At 38.2% G+C, this 16,363-nt stretch overlaps 2 protein-coding genes across 2 annotated transcripts; one reads left to right on the forward strand and one right to left on the reverse strand.

The window, feature by feature from the left end:
• The first annotated feature begins 913 nt into the window (after window positions 1-913).
• On the forward strand, window positions 914-11,884 carry LOC111793566 (CD2-binding protein-like protein). Its single transcript, XM_023675507.2, has 10 exons — window positions 914-1,203; window positions 1,862-2,078; window positions 2,346-2,471; window positions 2,553-2,705; window positions 3,691-3,820; window positions 4,027-4,068; window positions 6,985-7,275; window positions 7,382-7,424; window positions 9,959-10,036; window positions 11,483-11,884. The coding sequence occupies exons 1-10, from the start codon at window positions 1,133-1,135 to the stop codon at window positions 11,550-11,552; spliced, it is 1,221 nt and encodes a 406-aa protein (XP_023531275.2). The 5' UTR covers window positions 914-1,132; the 3' UTR covers window positions 11,553-11,884.
• A 558-nt stretch (window positions 11,885-12,442) lies between these two features.
• Window positions 12,443-16,032, reverse strand: LOC111792819 (uncharacterized). Its single transcript, XM_023674411.2, has 2 exons — window positions 13,252-16,032; window positions 12,443-13,170 (listed from the first exon to the last, which is right to left on the reverse strand). The coding sequence occupies exons 1-2, from the start codon at window positions 15,677-15,679 to the stop codon at window positions 12,743-12,745; spliced, it is 2,856 nt and encodes a 951-aa protein (XP_023530179.2). The 5' UTR covers window positions 15,680-16,032; the 3' UTR covers window positions 12,443-12,742.
• Window positions 16,033-16,363: the final 331 nt, after the last annotated feature.

Consider the following 16,363-nt stretch of genomic DNA (forward strand, 5'->3'; position numbering starts at 1 on the left):
TTAAACTTTATTTTATTTTCAATTTTTTATTTTAAAATGCGTTTACTAGAGAGAGGTTTCCAAATGTTTTGTTCTCCTCTTTGATTGACGTGAGATCTCACATAGGTACTTTCCTAACACAATTTGTAATGCCTCATGCTCAAAATTCGAATTAGGATTTGAAATTCAGATTTGACACATGACGACCTCGACTTATGAACACGTTGCATGCTTGTCTTGAATTGCTTCTATGAATGAAAACTATCTCCTGATCCTATGGTTCAGCTGCAAGAGAGTGTGTAAGTCTTTATGCAAGCCTAGGGTTTATGAAGACAAAGAATTCGCCTAATGGGTCGTGCATGCGTATGAGTCGTGTGTAGAGAAGTACTATACATCAAAGCCCACTGGAAAATAAAATTTGAACCTAAGATTATAGACATGGTTTAAGGACCCATCAAACCTAAAAACCATAGTTGAATGTATTTGCAGTTTCCGGCCCTCGTAATGTTTTAGGTAAAAATAAGGGATTCATGTATGGATAACAACGTCTGTTGAGGAGACCATGAAATAAAGCCATAGACGGTATTTTTCTACATTTTAGTTATATTTTCATTGATACGATAGTTTAATAATATTTCAACAATTCCTTATTTCAACTATGGTCGGAAGTTCACGAATATTTAAGTTCATAAAAATTTGTAAAAATATTTTAAAATAATCGTAAGTATATAGTATTGACCTTATTTTAAAAAAAATAAAATAAATAAATCGTTATAAAAAAAAAAAAAAAAAGAAAAAATCAACTAAAAGATAAATTAAAATGTTAGTTGAAAGATTAAATTTTAATTTTTGATTGTTAGGTTCATAATTGAAAGATTAAATTTTAAATTGTTAATAAATAAAATTTAATTTTTTGTTTATTCAGTTTTGGATTTCTTGAGATCGACACGACACGACATCAATTTTTGTAAGAACAGGTAAACAAAAATGGTATAGAAATTTGAAAGCGGCGTTGATTCTGCGGTGCGCAAAGGATTTGAATCTTATATATTCTCGTTTCTCGCCGTTTGCATCGCCACGAAGAACAGAAGCTCGTAATTTACTACTTCCAAAGCACTTTCTCTCTCACTCGCTGATTCTGTCCAGTGCATCCATGGAGGGCAATCCATCGCTCAAGCGCCGGTTCTTAGAAACCGAAGATAGCGATTCTGCCAAACCACCTGCGTAATTTTCGACTTTCTACTCTCATTCAACCCCTAATCATACTTTCCTTGTGTTCTTATTCTTCTAACCTTTCATTTCTTTTTGTTGTTTTTGAAGAATACTGCGATTCCGTTAAACCCTCTGTGCAATTTATCACCCTTGTATTTGTTTCTTGAAACTATTTGGCTTCACACTGAATCACTTCGTTTTCATTGCGCCTTCAATTGCTTAGCTGAGTTAATACTATGATTCAGGTCAGCTTGTTGGTTGTATTAGTCAGGGGAGGAGGAAGGAGGATCCCCTTGGTTTCTCTTAGGTTCAAGAAAATGTATAAAACTGTGAAGCTTTAAAAAACAAGATATCCATCTAATTTGCTCCTTTATTTTTTGAGCTGAAAAATTGTGTTATAGTAAGTTAGAAGGTAGAATTTTATCTCCACCCCGGTATTGTTGTAGTGAATGGTCTATGAAAATCTCCTTGTCTGTGAGCATCTAATTGGAGCATATGACCCTGTTTGGAGAGGTGGGAGGAGGAGGTCTGGTATGTGGGTGTCTTTTACTTGTTGTGCGTCTGAGCATAACCCCTTGATATAGTTTCGTGATTATTCTGCTAATTCATTTACTGCAGCCGTGCAAATGGGATATTTTCCCTCTCAACGTTGGAATTTTCTGTTTTTCAGCCAAAAGCGAGTCCGGTTCCCGAAGGGTAAGAAGGTGAAGACTGGAGATGCATTTGTGGATATAGCGAAAGCTGAAGAAAACCCAAGTGACTTAACAGACCCACGATTTGCTGCTAAAGAGCGTGCGAAGCGACGAAATCAAATGACTGCTGACCTCTTCAGTGAAGAGAATAGAGGCGTCGGGAATGACATATCGGCAGCTGAAGTGACTTATGAGGTAAGGTTTAGTTTCAAACGTGTTTCTATCCTGGTGCTTTCATGCTTATGTCAAGCAGTGAAGTATGTTCATTTTAATTTTTTTTTTGTTCTCATAACTTTTTGTTCATTTAATCTCTCTCCGTAAACGTGTTTCTATCCTGGTGCTTTCATGCTTATGTCAAGCAGTGAAGTATGTTCATTTTAATTTTTTTTTTGTTCTCATAACTTTTTGTTCATTTAATCTCTCTCCGTTCTTATCCTATCATTTCCTTTCTCCTATTGACAGGAGAATGAGAACTTTGATGATGATGGAATTCAAATGGAACCCTTCAATTTAGACAAAGAGAGGGAAGAAGGTTATTTTGATGCATCTGGGAATTTTGTTGAATATGTTAACGATAACGAAATCAAGGTAAGCATAACCATATGGTGTTCGGTACCCTTCTGGAAAATATACTCCACTAGTTTATTAAGTCGGTGTAAATACCTTCAGGATGCATGGCTTGATAGTGTTGACATTGATCCAAAATATACCGGCAAAACCTCTTCAGTAATAAATAATGAAGATGATGTTCAAGAGCTATCTTCTGATGAAGTTGGAAAGATAAAGCGACGTATTGCTGACCTGCTTGAGCCAGGTGAAACGGTAAGCTCACAATCTTGATTATATTTCTTTTGAATTTATTTTGTAATATATATATTTTTTATTCAATTAAAGGTTACTTCATTGTTTTTTGAGTATGAAGGACATAGGGCAGCAGTAGTCCTCTGCAGTTAGCACGGGCTGCAAAAAAAATACATGATTTTTCTTTAAGTTCTATGGTATACATATATATATCTATATCTATATATATACACACACATACATATAAATAGTATTATAAAACACGAGATAATGAAAAATTGAAGAAATGAGGGCTTTATTTGAAAGTAATCTGAGATTCTCAAGATTTTAGGAGAAATTAGAGGTAGGCCAATTATGAGGATTGCTGATTGGAATTTGAAGGAAAAGTGCAAAAAGTGTTATAGTATGCAAACTCTAAAAGGAGAGAAAATACAACAACAAATAAAAAATAAGAACATGAATTCCTGTAATAAAAGCATCCCACGTAATACAACTATCGAAGGCAGCACAGTTAACAAATAATTTGGACAAAGAAAAAAAAAAGTGTATGCCTTAAGTTTCGGACGTCGGAGCTCCATTTTCTAGTACAAACAATTTTTATTTAATGGTATCCATGAACTTATCTTGGATAATTGTTGACATTGACATTTCTATAAGTTCGACGGTTGAAGTCGTTTATGTTTCCCTTGACACCTACTACTAAACTCTTGCTTATAACTGAGAGTTGGCATAGGCTTGTCAATTTTTTCTGATATTTTGAGGTTCTTTACAATTTTTTGTGAGCCATGATTCTTCCTAGCATTAAGTTGCAATGGATTCTTACAAATACATAGACATCCATTTGCTTTATAAAGGGAAAAGTGAAAACACAAATAAACATTTGCTATATGCTTCTTTATGTCGAGCCTTATATTCCACTTTTCAACATTCCATTTGCTTTTCAGATAAATCTTTTGGAGAAAGGTGTTTGCTGAGACCTATATATAAGTTATTCTGCTGGTGACAGGTTCTTCAAGCTTTGAGAAGGTTGAAAGGAAACTCCAATGACAGGAAGGAAAAAATGTCAGCTGAGACAAAACAAATTTTTGATAAGTTAACTGAAGATGCTATGAAACTTATGGATAATGGTGAATACAGTTAAGTATTTTGCTTTCCAGGTTTAGTTCTTTGGACTCTTGAAGTATTCCTTGATTAGAGTTAATTTATGATATTGTGGTGGTTCTTTGGCCATGAGAAAGTTTTGTTTAATAAATGTTACCTCTTTCTAATTTTTTATTTTTGTAGGACATCACGTTTTGTTGGCAACTATGCTTTGCTTATTGTTCGAACTTTGATTATGCAGATGTTTATCATGAAAAACAAGAGGTTTTTGAGCGCGAGGCAGGTCAGTATTCTGTTTAATACTTTATATTTTGGTTTTGTTCAAGACTGAAGAACAAAAGTATCTTCTCCTTTGTGCACTTGCATTGCAGGGGTCATTGTTCTTAATTTGGGGCATTTTATTTAGTATACTTTACTGACAAAGTTACAAAATTGTTGGGAAAAATCTATTTCTAACCTTAAAGTTGTCAAGTTGCATCAATTTCCACCATTCACCTACTAATTATAACAAAACTCAATGTAAAAATCTTCATAAATGGGATGAACCTTAGCCAAGTGTTGAATTTTAGCCTAAGTTCAATTTCCACTAGATTACCTACTAGTTATAACAAAAATAAATTTAAAAATATTCGTAAACCCGCTACTATCAATAAAATCCAGTTTGCAAAAGATTATGTTTGACTGAAGCACAATTTAACCATTGAATAACTTTGTCAAAACTCACAAATTTCAACAAAACTTTAGCTCTCATGTTGTTTTACTTTGAAATCCTACCAATTTTGTATCATATGTATGTCCTATAATACGAACACTTACGAGAATAATTTTCTTAACAATTTTTCGAACAGACTTATCAAAGATTAAATTGATTTAATCATGCTACAACTTGACAAGTTTAGGGGTAAGAATTGATTTTCCCCAAAATTGTACTTTTTTGTTTGCGAAAACTTTGGCATAAGATTAGCAACCTAATGATTACGAAAGTTATTGTTTTCCTGAAATTTTCTTAAGTGCTTTTCACCTCACAGATGCCATTTTTTCCGAAGCCATTGCATCGACAACAAATATAGATTCTTAGAGAATATTGCTAGAATTCCATTGTGTGGTAGATAAGCTATTGAGTGGTTTAGCATCCATGAGGGTGAAGAAAACCTAGGAGCTACTCAATTATTCTCCCAGAAATCAAGTGATTCAAAGGTGATAGGAATAAAAAAAGAGAGAAAGAAGTTGGATGGGGATGAATACAAGCTAATGGAAATAAAGGTGGTATGCTTAATTGATGATGAATGGAAGTTGGTTGATAACATCATTGATGAAGCAGTATATGCTTGAAAATTGAAGAAATATTCACACATTACACCAAAGGATGGCACATGGGGAAAAACCAGAGGCAGTTAAAACTGAGCCAACGAAACCGTATGCGTGAAAAATCAACCGAGAATGAAAAAGGTTTCATTAGGTTTTCTCCACAGTGCAAAAATTGGTTGTTGGTTTGGATATTTGTAGGTTAGGCTAGAAAAATTCGAGAATACCTAAGCTCAAGTAAATTCCACCAAATGTTGGTGATGGTGCAAGCTAAATTGTAAACTGATGAAGAAAATCGAATACATGGTGAAACATAAATTCAGAGTAGAATAGGTAATGAAACTGATTAGATTAACTATGGCTTCTTGGAGAAAGGTCAGATGATGGAGGCATTATAGTTACAGGGCTTCAAGTTGCCTATGAAAGGTCTGTAGTGAGGGAGGAAAGAAAGGCATATGTGCTAGGTCAATTTTGAAAAATTGGGTGGGTCATAAGCCAGCCCCAAAAATGGCTAAGAAACTAATTGATGGTTTGAATTGGTGAGGGAAGATAAATTTTTTAGGTATTTTAAGTTTCCTAGTGTAACGGCCCAGATCCACCGCTAGCAGATATTGTCCTCTTTGGGCTTTCCCTTTCGGGCTTCCCCTCAAGGCTTTAAAACGCGTCTGCTAGGTGAAGGTTTCCACACCCTTGTAAATGGTGATTTGTTCTCCTCCCCATGGGACATCACAATCCACCCCCCTTCGAGACCCATCATCCTCGCTGGCACTCTTTCCTTCCTCCAATCGATATGGGACCGCCCCCAAATCTACCCCCCTTTGGGGCCCAGCGTCCTTACTTGCACACCGCCTCGTGTCTACCCAATTATCTGCTAGCGGTGTATCTGGGCCGTTACAAATGGTATCAGAGCCAGACATCGGACGATGTGCCAGCCTTCTCGCTGTTCCCCGAAGGGGGGGTAGACACAAGGCGGTGCCAGACATCGGACGATGTGCTAGCCTTCTCGCTGTTCTCCGAAGGAGGGTAGACACGAGGCGGTGTGCCAGTAAGGACGCTGGGCCCCGAAGGGGGGTGGATTGTGATGTCCCACATTGGTTGGGGAGGAGAACAAATCATCATTTATAAGGGTGTGGTTGGGGAGGAGAACAAATCACCATTTATAAGGGTGTGGAAACCTTCCCCTAGCAGACGCGTTTTAAAGCCTTGAGGGGAAGCCCAAAAGGGAAAGCCCAAAGAGGACAATATCTGCTAGCGGTGGATCTGGGCCGTTACACCTAGGATGGAGTTTGTTAACAGATTTTGGGTCGTTTTCATCATAGCAAAAAGAGTAAGAAAAGTGAGTTTAAACTCTTGTATAGACTACTGTACAGAAAAAGATTTTGCTTCGAAGATGTGCTGATGTGGTTTTCATTTGGCACTGTTGCTATGCTATGGTGATGATAGATGTAATGACCTTTCTTTTGCTACCTCAACCATTCAGCCATCCTGCCAAATTTTCTTCTTGGACCAGGGATTATTGTTTATCGTGTAGCTTTGTCAAAGTAGTCTTCACTTGTAAAGTGTCCATGTGGTGCTGTTTTCCTTAGGCAGTCTAATTGGGTGATTTTAAGTTCTTGCTGAAGCTTTCTTGGCGTGTTTAGTTATTTAGATCAAGCAAATGGGTTATTATCTGAGACTTCTAAGTAGGTTTTCTTTGTTAGTACTTTTCATTTATACAACACAAGCATATGTCATTGATGAGAACAAACTTTCCCCTCTGCAAGTTTTATTAATTTTTTAGACAGAGTACCTTATATGTTGGACCTCTCTTTGTAAGTTTATTTGTTATACGTTTTTTTTTCTTTTTTTTTTTTATGAAAACCAATTTTCTCTATTAACTCTCTTTGATTTTCAGAAGGATATGAAACATTAGCTCGGGCGAAAGCTGGAACATCCATGAGCTTGCATCATGGAAATTCTGACATCAACAAGGGAACTGGTTTATTGTCTGATGATCAAAATCCTGGCATGGGCTCATTGTTCACAAATCAATCTGAAGTTGATATCTCTAGCAGTGGAACTGATACATTTGATATGTTTGCTGACGATGACGAACATACAGTTCCATCTTCTAATGAAAATTTAGCAGCTGATGCCAATGGAGTCAATCAACAAACTCCCAATAACCTGAACCCTAATTCTGAGAGTATGCCTTTCCATCCCAGGCAAATGATTTAGAAAGCTTTACTAGTTTTGCCAGTTATTATCTTGCTGATTAACTTTTCTTGTTTCATATTTGTTTGGCCATGCAGGTGGAGCTTCGCAAAATGACTATGTTTATGATGAATCATCTGGGTAATTTTTCTCTCTTCACAATTATGGATTCAGGAGGACCTAATTCGATCTCTCCTTTTTTGCACTCATTTATTTCTTTAGTAGTGAAATTATACATTTCTTGAGTAAGGCACATTTTGATTGGAATGTTAAACCTCCTATTCGTTTTACAAATGCAAGGAGAATGCATAGCGCTAGGCTTTGAGTCACTAGTAGTGTAGGAAGTGGGAAATGGTTTTGCCATGGTGAGGAAGGAGGGGGAACAAACACACTCGGAAAGTGTAGTACAAAAAAAAAGTTGTATGTTGCATTCGGAAATGATAAATTGCTCCCGAAGGTTATCAATTGGTTGGACTTTTGGTGTGATAATTTACTTCAAAAGCGAAGTCTCCCGTTCAAGTCTAGGATGACCTAGATCCTCAGATGCCTCCTTGCAGTGAAAGCACCACTGGTTTCAGGATAAAGGAAGAGCCTCTAAATCAGATCCATAATATTTACACCCCATGCAGAACTAACCAAGAAAAGAATTTGATCTTCTTTGAAGTATCTACCTACCAAAGCGAGTAGAAGATTGAAGAGGTAGCGACCCAAGCTCACTCGTAGAGCCTCAAATATGTGATCCCACATACAACAAGAAGGCTGGTATTGCCACAACAATTGACCTTGATCCTCAGACGCCTCCTCGCAGAGAAAGCACTACTGTGGTTTAAGGGTAAAGGAAGAGTGTCTCTCAATCTGATCCATAGTATTTACACCCCATGGAGAACTAACCAAGCAAGAATTTTACCTTCTTTGAAATTTTTACCTTCCAAAGCAAGTAGAAGATTGAGGAAGGGGAGAATAGGTATTGTGGGTTGACCCATCTCGTTGTTGTTCCTTTGAGGCTCTGAAATCCAGGATGAAAGAAACTAAAAAAGAAGGCCAATTATTTGGTGTAATATGAGGTAGGAAGTGGTGGTGACCCGTATGAAGATTCTGTGTGTTGAGAGATTTATGAATGATTGAGTTGATAGTGATACTTCGTTTTTTTTTCTTTTCTTTTTAAGGCTTAGAAACTTCATTGCTATTGGTAAGGTTTTTTTGCAATGTCACTAAAATTTGCACTGAAAGGAGCCTTGTGGAAGGTACTTCTCGCATCAATGCAAGGCTACGCCATTAAGAGTGCCAATAAATGACATCGAGAGACTACTAGGGGAAATGTTGACAACTGAAAGAATTTAGCCAAGTTACACCCACAAAGGACAGGAGCTGGCAATTTCTTTGTTGACTTGAGCTAAAAATAAATTATTTCGCCCAATAATTTTCTCAAAACTTGACTCGAGTCAATTTATCTCTAAATTAGGGTGAATCATGATGATGTGCCACAGGGATGAGTTCATCATAATGCCATTTGGCTTGAAAAACTTGACTTGATGTTCATTTATCACTAGATTAGGATGAATCTTTTTTATGTGTCCCAAGGATGAGTTCATCATCATTTCATTTGGCTTAACAAAGACGCCATCCACTTTCCAAACCTTGATGGATGGAGTCCTCAAGCCTCCATCCGAAGGTTTATCATTTGTATTTTTCTTTTTCAAATCATATATTTATGTATAACAATGGATTTTAACGAGGGATTTCATAAATTTGACATGGAGACTGGTGGTTGACCATTGATGAAGTAAGTATGCCCAAAGAGATCATCAAGTTTCACAGAGTTCATGGTCTGTGGTCTTGGATAGGAACAGTATCAATTCTTCTATTATGGAATGAGTATCCCTTAGCTTGGTAGGGACGAGGGAGCCTATTAGTATGATCAAAGACATTTTTTAGCACTTGACAGCTTATTTATTTATGGAAGGAATGAAGGATCTGTAGTTGTCATCAACGATTAAAACACTCTGTTTTGATTTCTGCAAGATTGTTGCAGCCTTTTTCTGTTCTTGAGCAAGTCAAGGATGACCTAGTTGTGGATTTTATTAAAAGGATGAATCTTCTATTTATTGATGGTTTTAACTAACTAAATAACAACCAACTAAAATAAAATTACAAAATAACATGCCTCATCACTTGTCTGCTTGGCTATTCCTATGGAGCTTTTGGGATATCTCTACTTGCCCTCTAGCAGTCTTTGTGGGTATATGCCCTGTCTTTCAATCTCCAACAAACAGGTTTGATTCAGTGACATGGTTGTTTGGATAAGGATACTAAAGTTTCGGTTGTGAATTGATATAAAAATGCTATTAGTGATGCACAGTGAAAATGGGAAGAGGGGCTAGCTACCGTTGATAGTTAAGTAGTTTGGTAATGTACTTGCAGAATGATAGTAGCTATTACTAGAGGGAGGTTAACGAGGAGGTAAGAATCAGAAATCTAGGAGAGGCCAAGCCTCTTGAATGTTTGGTACTGCTGCAATTCCCTATATAAAATGTGATACTCTGTTCTTCTTAGTGTTATATCAGATATCTTTCCTTTATTTTCCTCTGACAGAAATAAGAGACTTTCCCTTGACTCATTAGTATTTGTATGTTTGTTAATGTATATATATATCATCGTTTACGTTTTATCTTCAGGTATTATTACAGTAGCAGCTTGGGGTATTACTATGATCCATCCACAGGACTCTTCTGTTCTGCTGCATCCGGGCAATGGTAACACATCCTTGGAACTTTGCTCACTGACTTTCATACTTTGATTGCATTCTTGCTATATTTATGGCTGGGAACATGAAGTTGTTTGGTTGATTCTGCTTATATAAGAGCTTGAAATTTTTATTGTGCTGGTATTGCCTGATTTTGAGAGTAGAGTAGTGTGTTGGGTTCACTCCTAGATCCCATTGGCTATCAGTCTGATGGCAATTCCTTGGGTTATTCGTTTTTTTAATTTCTTCCCTTTTGTTTTTACCTGTTCATTATTGAATTAGCTTAGTTCTTGTTGACTTAAATTTAATAGAATTTCTATGCTATGGAGAACTTACATGAATTGGTGGTTATGTGTGCAAGTCCATATATATGGATTGAAGTGAAAATTTTAAAATAAAAAGGTTTATAAGAGGGTGCTGTTTTCTTAATCATTAAGACTGATCCACTGAGTTGCTGTTGCCTGTACTGTAGCGTACTGGCGTATAACGAGTTACAGGTTGAATGCATATGAAACAAAATGTACATGCTTCCATGATTGAGTTGAGGCGTGTGAGTGTAGGCGCATAATCTGGAGAAAGCCATTCTTTTTCATGGAAATACTATACAATAATGTTTTCGTGTAGTAGTGTCGAACATCGAGGTGGTAAACATAAAAGGAAAAAGAACCAAGAAACAAGCAACATTTGATACATTACATACTTGAAACATTTTCATATTTATTAGAGTTCATTGGAGAGTACCCAGAAATATAAGTGCATGTTTTTCCAGTTGCATTGTTTCTCTTTTAATTTGACATTCTAGTTTTAGATTGAACTAACACAAACGAATTGGCGAACCGTGAGTTTTCAGATAGTAGATGTGATGTCCCACATTGGTTGGGGAGGAGAACAAACCACCACTTATAAGGGTGTGGAAACCTTCCCCTAGTAGACGCGTTTCGAAGCCTTGAGGGGAAGCCCGAAAGGGAAAGCCCAAAGAGGACAATATCTGCTAGCGGTGGATCTGGGCCGTTACAAATGGTATCAGAGCCAGACACCAGACGATGTGCCAGCCTTCTCGCTGTTCCCCGAAGGGGATAGACACAAGGCGGTGTGCCAGTAAGACGCTGGGCCCCGAAGGGGGGTGGATTTGGGGGTGGTCCCACATCGATTGGAGGAAGGAAGGAGTGCCAGCGAGGACGCTGGGCCCCAAAGGGGGGTGGATTGTGATGTCCCACATTAGTTGGGGAGGAGAACAAACCACCACTTATAAGGGTGTGGAAACCTTCCCCTAGTAGACGCGTTTTAAAGCCTTGAGGGGAAGCCCGAAAGGGAAAGCCCAAAGAGGACAATATCTGCTAGCGGTGGATCTGGGCCGTTACGGTAGATATCATTATAGTGAATCATGGAGAGTTGGGTTTATGGTGTAATGTATAATGTGTGGATGTGATGATGATCTACAAGTTCATCGTTTTAGGTACTCTTATAACGAGGAGAGTGGCGCATATGATGAAATCCATGAAGCTGCAGCCCCTGATGCCAATTGATAGATGGGGGAGAAGATTAGATGGGCTGAACTGTACAGTGTATACTGAACTGAGCAACAAATTGGAAGATGTGATAATATGGGTAAAGTTGCCATTGCCTGTTCCTTTTTTTCTCTTTGAATATCATTTGTATGATATGCTCTACAATTGCCTGTTTCATTATCCTACTACATTGGCATCGGACGGTGCTCCGATCCGATGCAACTTCGTTTGATACTACTTTGTAGGCTGAATTTTGTATTTTAAAGGCTTAGTTCTCTCTCTAAACGACTTTTCGATAGATTTTCCTTGTACTTTATAGTTTAATGAAACGTTATGGTTTTACTCGTGAATTTTGAGAGGTTTTCATTTAGACCCCAGTTTTTGTATTAACTTGAAAGTAGTGACCGATTGGGTATTTGCTTTTATGAAATCTATGGCGTGTCGATATGGTTTGAACACTCGAACTTGACTTGTATTTATGTGATTGACAATGAGTTCTGCATTTGTTGATGGAAATTGTAATGGAAGCATGATTGTCATATCTCGAAGAAATTGGAGAAGGAAAAGCAAAGTTGTGAGAGTTGTTGAAGGTATGTAAACACGAAGTTATCCAATTTTCTCTCGATATGTTCCTCAAAAAATTCGATTCGTGTAGGGTGATAGCCTGCACTATACGTGTTTGCAACTCTGCTCGAAGTGCTTGCAACCTCCCTTTAAAATCCTCGACGTGACCTCAGATCTCACACCTGATTTCCTCTTCCCGATCATCAACCAATCACCTTAATTAGTTTCTCATTTTTTCACGTAGCTGCTTCAAAGCAATTCCTTCTCACTAAAAAGGGATGGGAACTGATTCCACATTTGACACTCCGCATTTCTAAATTCCAATTATTCATTGAGGTTGACCCCGAAGTTACGGAGCCTTGTCATTCATGCAATTTCCCTGTACATCGATAACGGGAGAAGGCAAACTGAAGCTTCAGTACCTCTTTTTTCAGGCCTGTTCGAACATTCGGTTTCCGAGTTTTTTGATGGATTGGGTTTCAGGTGAATTTCTAATGGACATCACCAGAAACTCATGTAAACTCAAAACAATTTTTATAAATTATTTCAATGATTAAAAAACAAACCCATCAAAATGTGTTATTAAATGCATTAAATTTCATGAACAAGAAACAAAATCTGGGTTGGATGTCAAATAAGCACTCTCACTGTGAATCAGGGAGGTTGTTGCCTTCTTGCACAGGAAGCTGTTCATCATCCAAGTTCACAAGTCGTCCCAATGTAATACTACAAAACGACTCGAGTATCACTGGTCGTGGAGTCGACAAATCTTGAGCTACCGTTTTCATCGTTGGCCTAAACTGAGGATTGGCATTAATGCAAGCCAACGCGAGTTTAGCCATTGTGAGTATTTCCTCAGCCTCTTCAGCAGTAGGAGCTGGTAAACGCTTGTCCATCATATCTCGTAACTCCAATGGTTCCACGTCCGAAGGTTCCGAACACATCGTCGATGATGTTGTTGAAAGAGCGTATATAAGCTCACCAGGATGATGTCCCACGATTGTTTCAAATGTTACTACTCCAAAGCTATACACATCACATTTTTCCGTAACCTTCATCGTATATGCAAGATCTATAACCAAATATACGTTACAGTTAAAATAACATTCTAGTAAAGTTCATAAAAATGTTGATAATTCGCTAAGTTAGTTACCTGGAGCGATGTATCCATAAGTACCAGCCGTTACAGTCCACGTCGATGAGTCGAGGTTCATTAGTCTAGCAGTACCAAAGTCAGAAACATGAGCGTCATAGTTTCCATCCAATAGTATATTATTACTCGAAATGTCTCGATGAATGATCGGAGGCACGCAATCCTGATGCATATAGTTTAGAGCATTAGCAACTCCTTTAACAATATTGATCCGTCTCATCCAACTCAATTCTTTTGCTAGCTCGTCACACTTCAAGATCTTAGCTAAGTTTCCTCTTTCCAAATACTCGTAGACCAAGAGCGACCGTCCAGCATGAAAACAGAACCCGTAAAGCTTTACGATGTTTCGATGTCGGATCTTTGTCATTAAAGTTATCTCTCTCTCTGATACTCTTTGTTCTTCCAAATTGGTATTGACATGCTTTGAATGGAGCTTCTTGACTGCCACAACTTGGCCTGTTGATAGCTTTGCCTTGTAAACACTTCCATGGCTGCCAACGCCAATGCAATACTTATCATCAAAGCCTTCAGTTGCTTCCCTTATGCCTTCATACACCAATTTTTTATCATAACTCCAAACTGAGAACAAATCTCCACTAACTTTTGCCTTCTTTGTTCTTCCTTCCCCTTTCAAGACACTTAAAAATTTAATGCCTAAACATAATGCTAAGAACAAAGCTCCAAAAGAAGGAATTACAATCAAAAGAAGTGAAGAAATAGCTCCCTTCTTCTTATCCTTCTCTAGAATTGGACAACTCTTTAAGCTCGTGTGGTTTCCACATAGTTCTTTGTTGTTCTCGAACGCCTCGGCCGATGCCTCTTCGAAAGCCTTGCTCTCAGGAATTGGACCTTCCAAGTCGTTGGATGAAAAGTCGACGAGTCGTAGGCTCTTCATATGAACGAAAGAAGTCGGGATCGACCCAGATAGCTGATTGTGGGAGAGGTTTAGTACTTCTAGTTTCACGAGATTCGCAAGTCGTGTCGGAATTGCCCCGGAAAATGTGTTGTCACTGAGATCCAACAAGAGCTGCAGATTGGCTAGATTGCCAAGCTCAATAGGAATGCTTTCTCCTAAGGTGTTGCTTCTTAAGTTTAAGTAGAAGAGCTTGGAAAGATCAGCTATTTGCTTTGGTATTGGCCCACTTAGATTGTTGTTAGCTAAGTCAATGTATGATAGATCAGGTAAGGCTCCAAGTTCTTGAGGCATATAGCCATTAAGCTTGTTGCTGCTCAAAGTAAGGTTGATCAAGGACTTTAAATTTCCAAGTTCTTTGGGAATTTGTCCTGAAAGATTGTTGGAAGACAGGTCAAGAACATGTAAAAGACTTGATTCTCCAAGTTTTGTTGGAATCTCTCCATGAATCTTGTTGTTGGAGATCTTCAAGCTCGTGAGAAGTCGGCATTTCGCCCAATTCGGCGAAACTTTGCCGTAGAAATCATTGTAACTGAGATCGATATAATCCAAGTTTGGATACACACCGAAATCTTCGGATATGTTTCCATGAAATCTGTTCCGGTCGAGGCGAAGTCGTGTTAGACTGGTGCAGTTCTTGAGACCCTTTGGGACAGAACCAGTGAAGTTGTTGTTACTAGCACAGAAGCATTGCAATAAGGCTCCATGACACAGAGTTTGTGGTAAAGAGCCAGAGATGGTGTTGTTTGAGAGGAAAAAATGTGTCAAATTGGTGAGTTTGTTGATCTCTTTGGGCAGCTCATCTGAAAACTGGTTCCCATAGAGGGACAGAACTTTTAGGCCGGAAAGATCGCCTAAAGACGTCGGGATCGAACCGGTCAGGTTGTTTAAATGCACTTGAAGATCAACAAGAGAAGCCAATTCACCTAGCTCAGATGGGATTGAGCCAGAAAGATGATTTCTTCCCAGATTCAGAGCTGAAAGACTCCTCAAGTTTCGGATCGTTGTTGGGATCGAACCCGAAAGACGATTTTGTGAGAAGCTCAATGAAGTAAGCTTCAGCAGCTTGCCAACCTCCTTTGGTATGCTTCCTTCTAAGCCATTGTTGCTGAGGTTGAGCTTGGTTAGTTCATGAAGCTTCCCGATTGAAGGCGGGACAGTCCCGAAAAGGCGGTTGCCGTGGAGATCGAGAGTAAGGAGATTGGGGAACGACGAGAAGTCGAAGTCGTCGAGAGTACCTATCAAACCAATGTCTGTGAGAATGATATGATTGACAATGTGAGCATTGTTGCAAGTGATGCCTTCCCAATTGCAAGGATTTGTTAAGTTTGTATTTGGAAGTGGGAGTAGTTTCCATGAAGGAAGGAGAGCTTGTGAATTGTTTTGAAGGCTAAACTTCCATTGAAGCAAAGCTTCAAGCTCTTCATCTCTTTGTTTTAGAGTTGTAGAACCAAAAACCAGATGGGAAATGAAGAAGATGAGGAAAAAATGGAAAACACCCTTGAATTGCATCATCTTACGCCACCGGTTCGAAGACCTCTAGTTTTGGAAGGCACATGAGTTTGAACGCTATGTTGAATATGTGGCGTCGGTCGGTCCTAGAAACAGTGGTAGTGGCACGAAGAGTTAACGATTAGACGTACTGCAACCTAGAGATCACCAGGTAGCTCCTTCCATCTACAGGGAGTCGGTCAAAGATGAACATATGGATCTTGAAATGGAGTTAGAACATAAGCGTTTATGTTGCTTGGAATAAACAATGAAAAAAATAGGTGAAATGAAGTTGTTGTCAAGGAATGCCATTGACTATGAGTAATTGATTGTCACGAGGTCAAGTCTTTCATTAATGTTTGATCTTCTTTTCAATATTTCTCCACAAGTCACTCCAAATCTTGGGTTTGACTTTTCAAGCTATATTTGCTTTGGTGGAACTCGTTTTTGGTGTGTTTGTGTGGAGTTTACTCGTTCCTCGGGATTAGAAGAAGGAAACTCAAAGGAATTGATGGGACTCGTGCGAACAGTGGAGCATGTGGTTTATTTCGATGGAATTCGAGATGTGAATAGAGTAATAAAATTATGTTCTTTATATTAAAAAAAATTAACTAATTGGATCAACTAAATTTTAAATTATTGAAAATATTATCTAAATTTAGACTTTATCCTTAAACTAAAATAAAACAAATTACAAACTAAACGAGT

This window comes from Cucurbita pepo, chromosome 4 (genome assembly GCF_057944985.1).
Source record: "Cucurbita pepo subsp. pepo isolate OVF chromosome 4, ASM5794498v1, whole genome shotgun sequence".
Taxonomy (NCBI): Eukaryota; Viridiplantae; Streptophyta; class Magnoliopsida; order Cucurbitales; family Cucurbitaceae; genus Cucurbita; species Cucurbita pepo.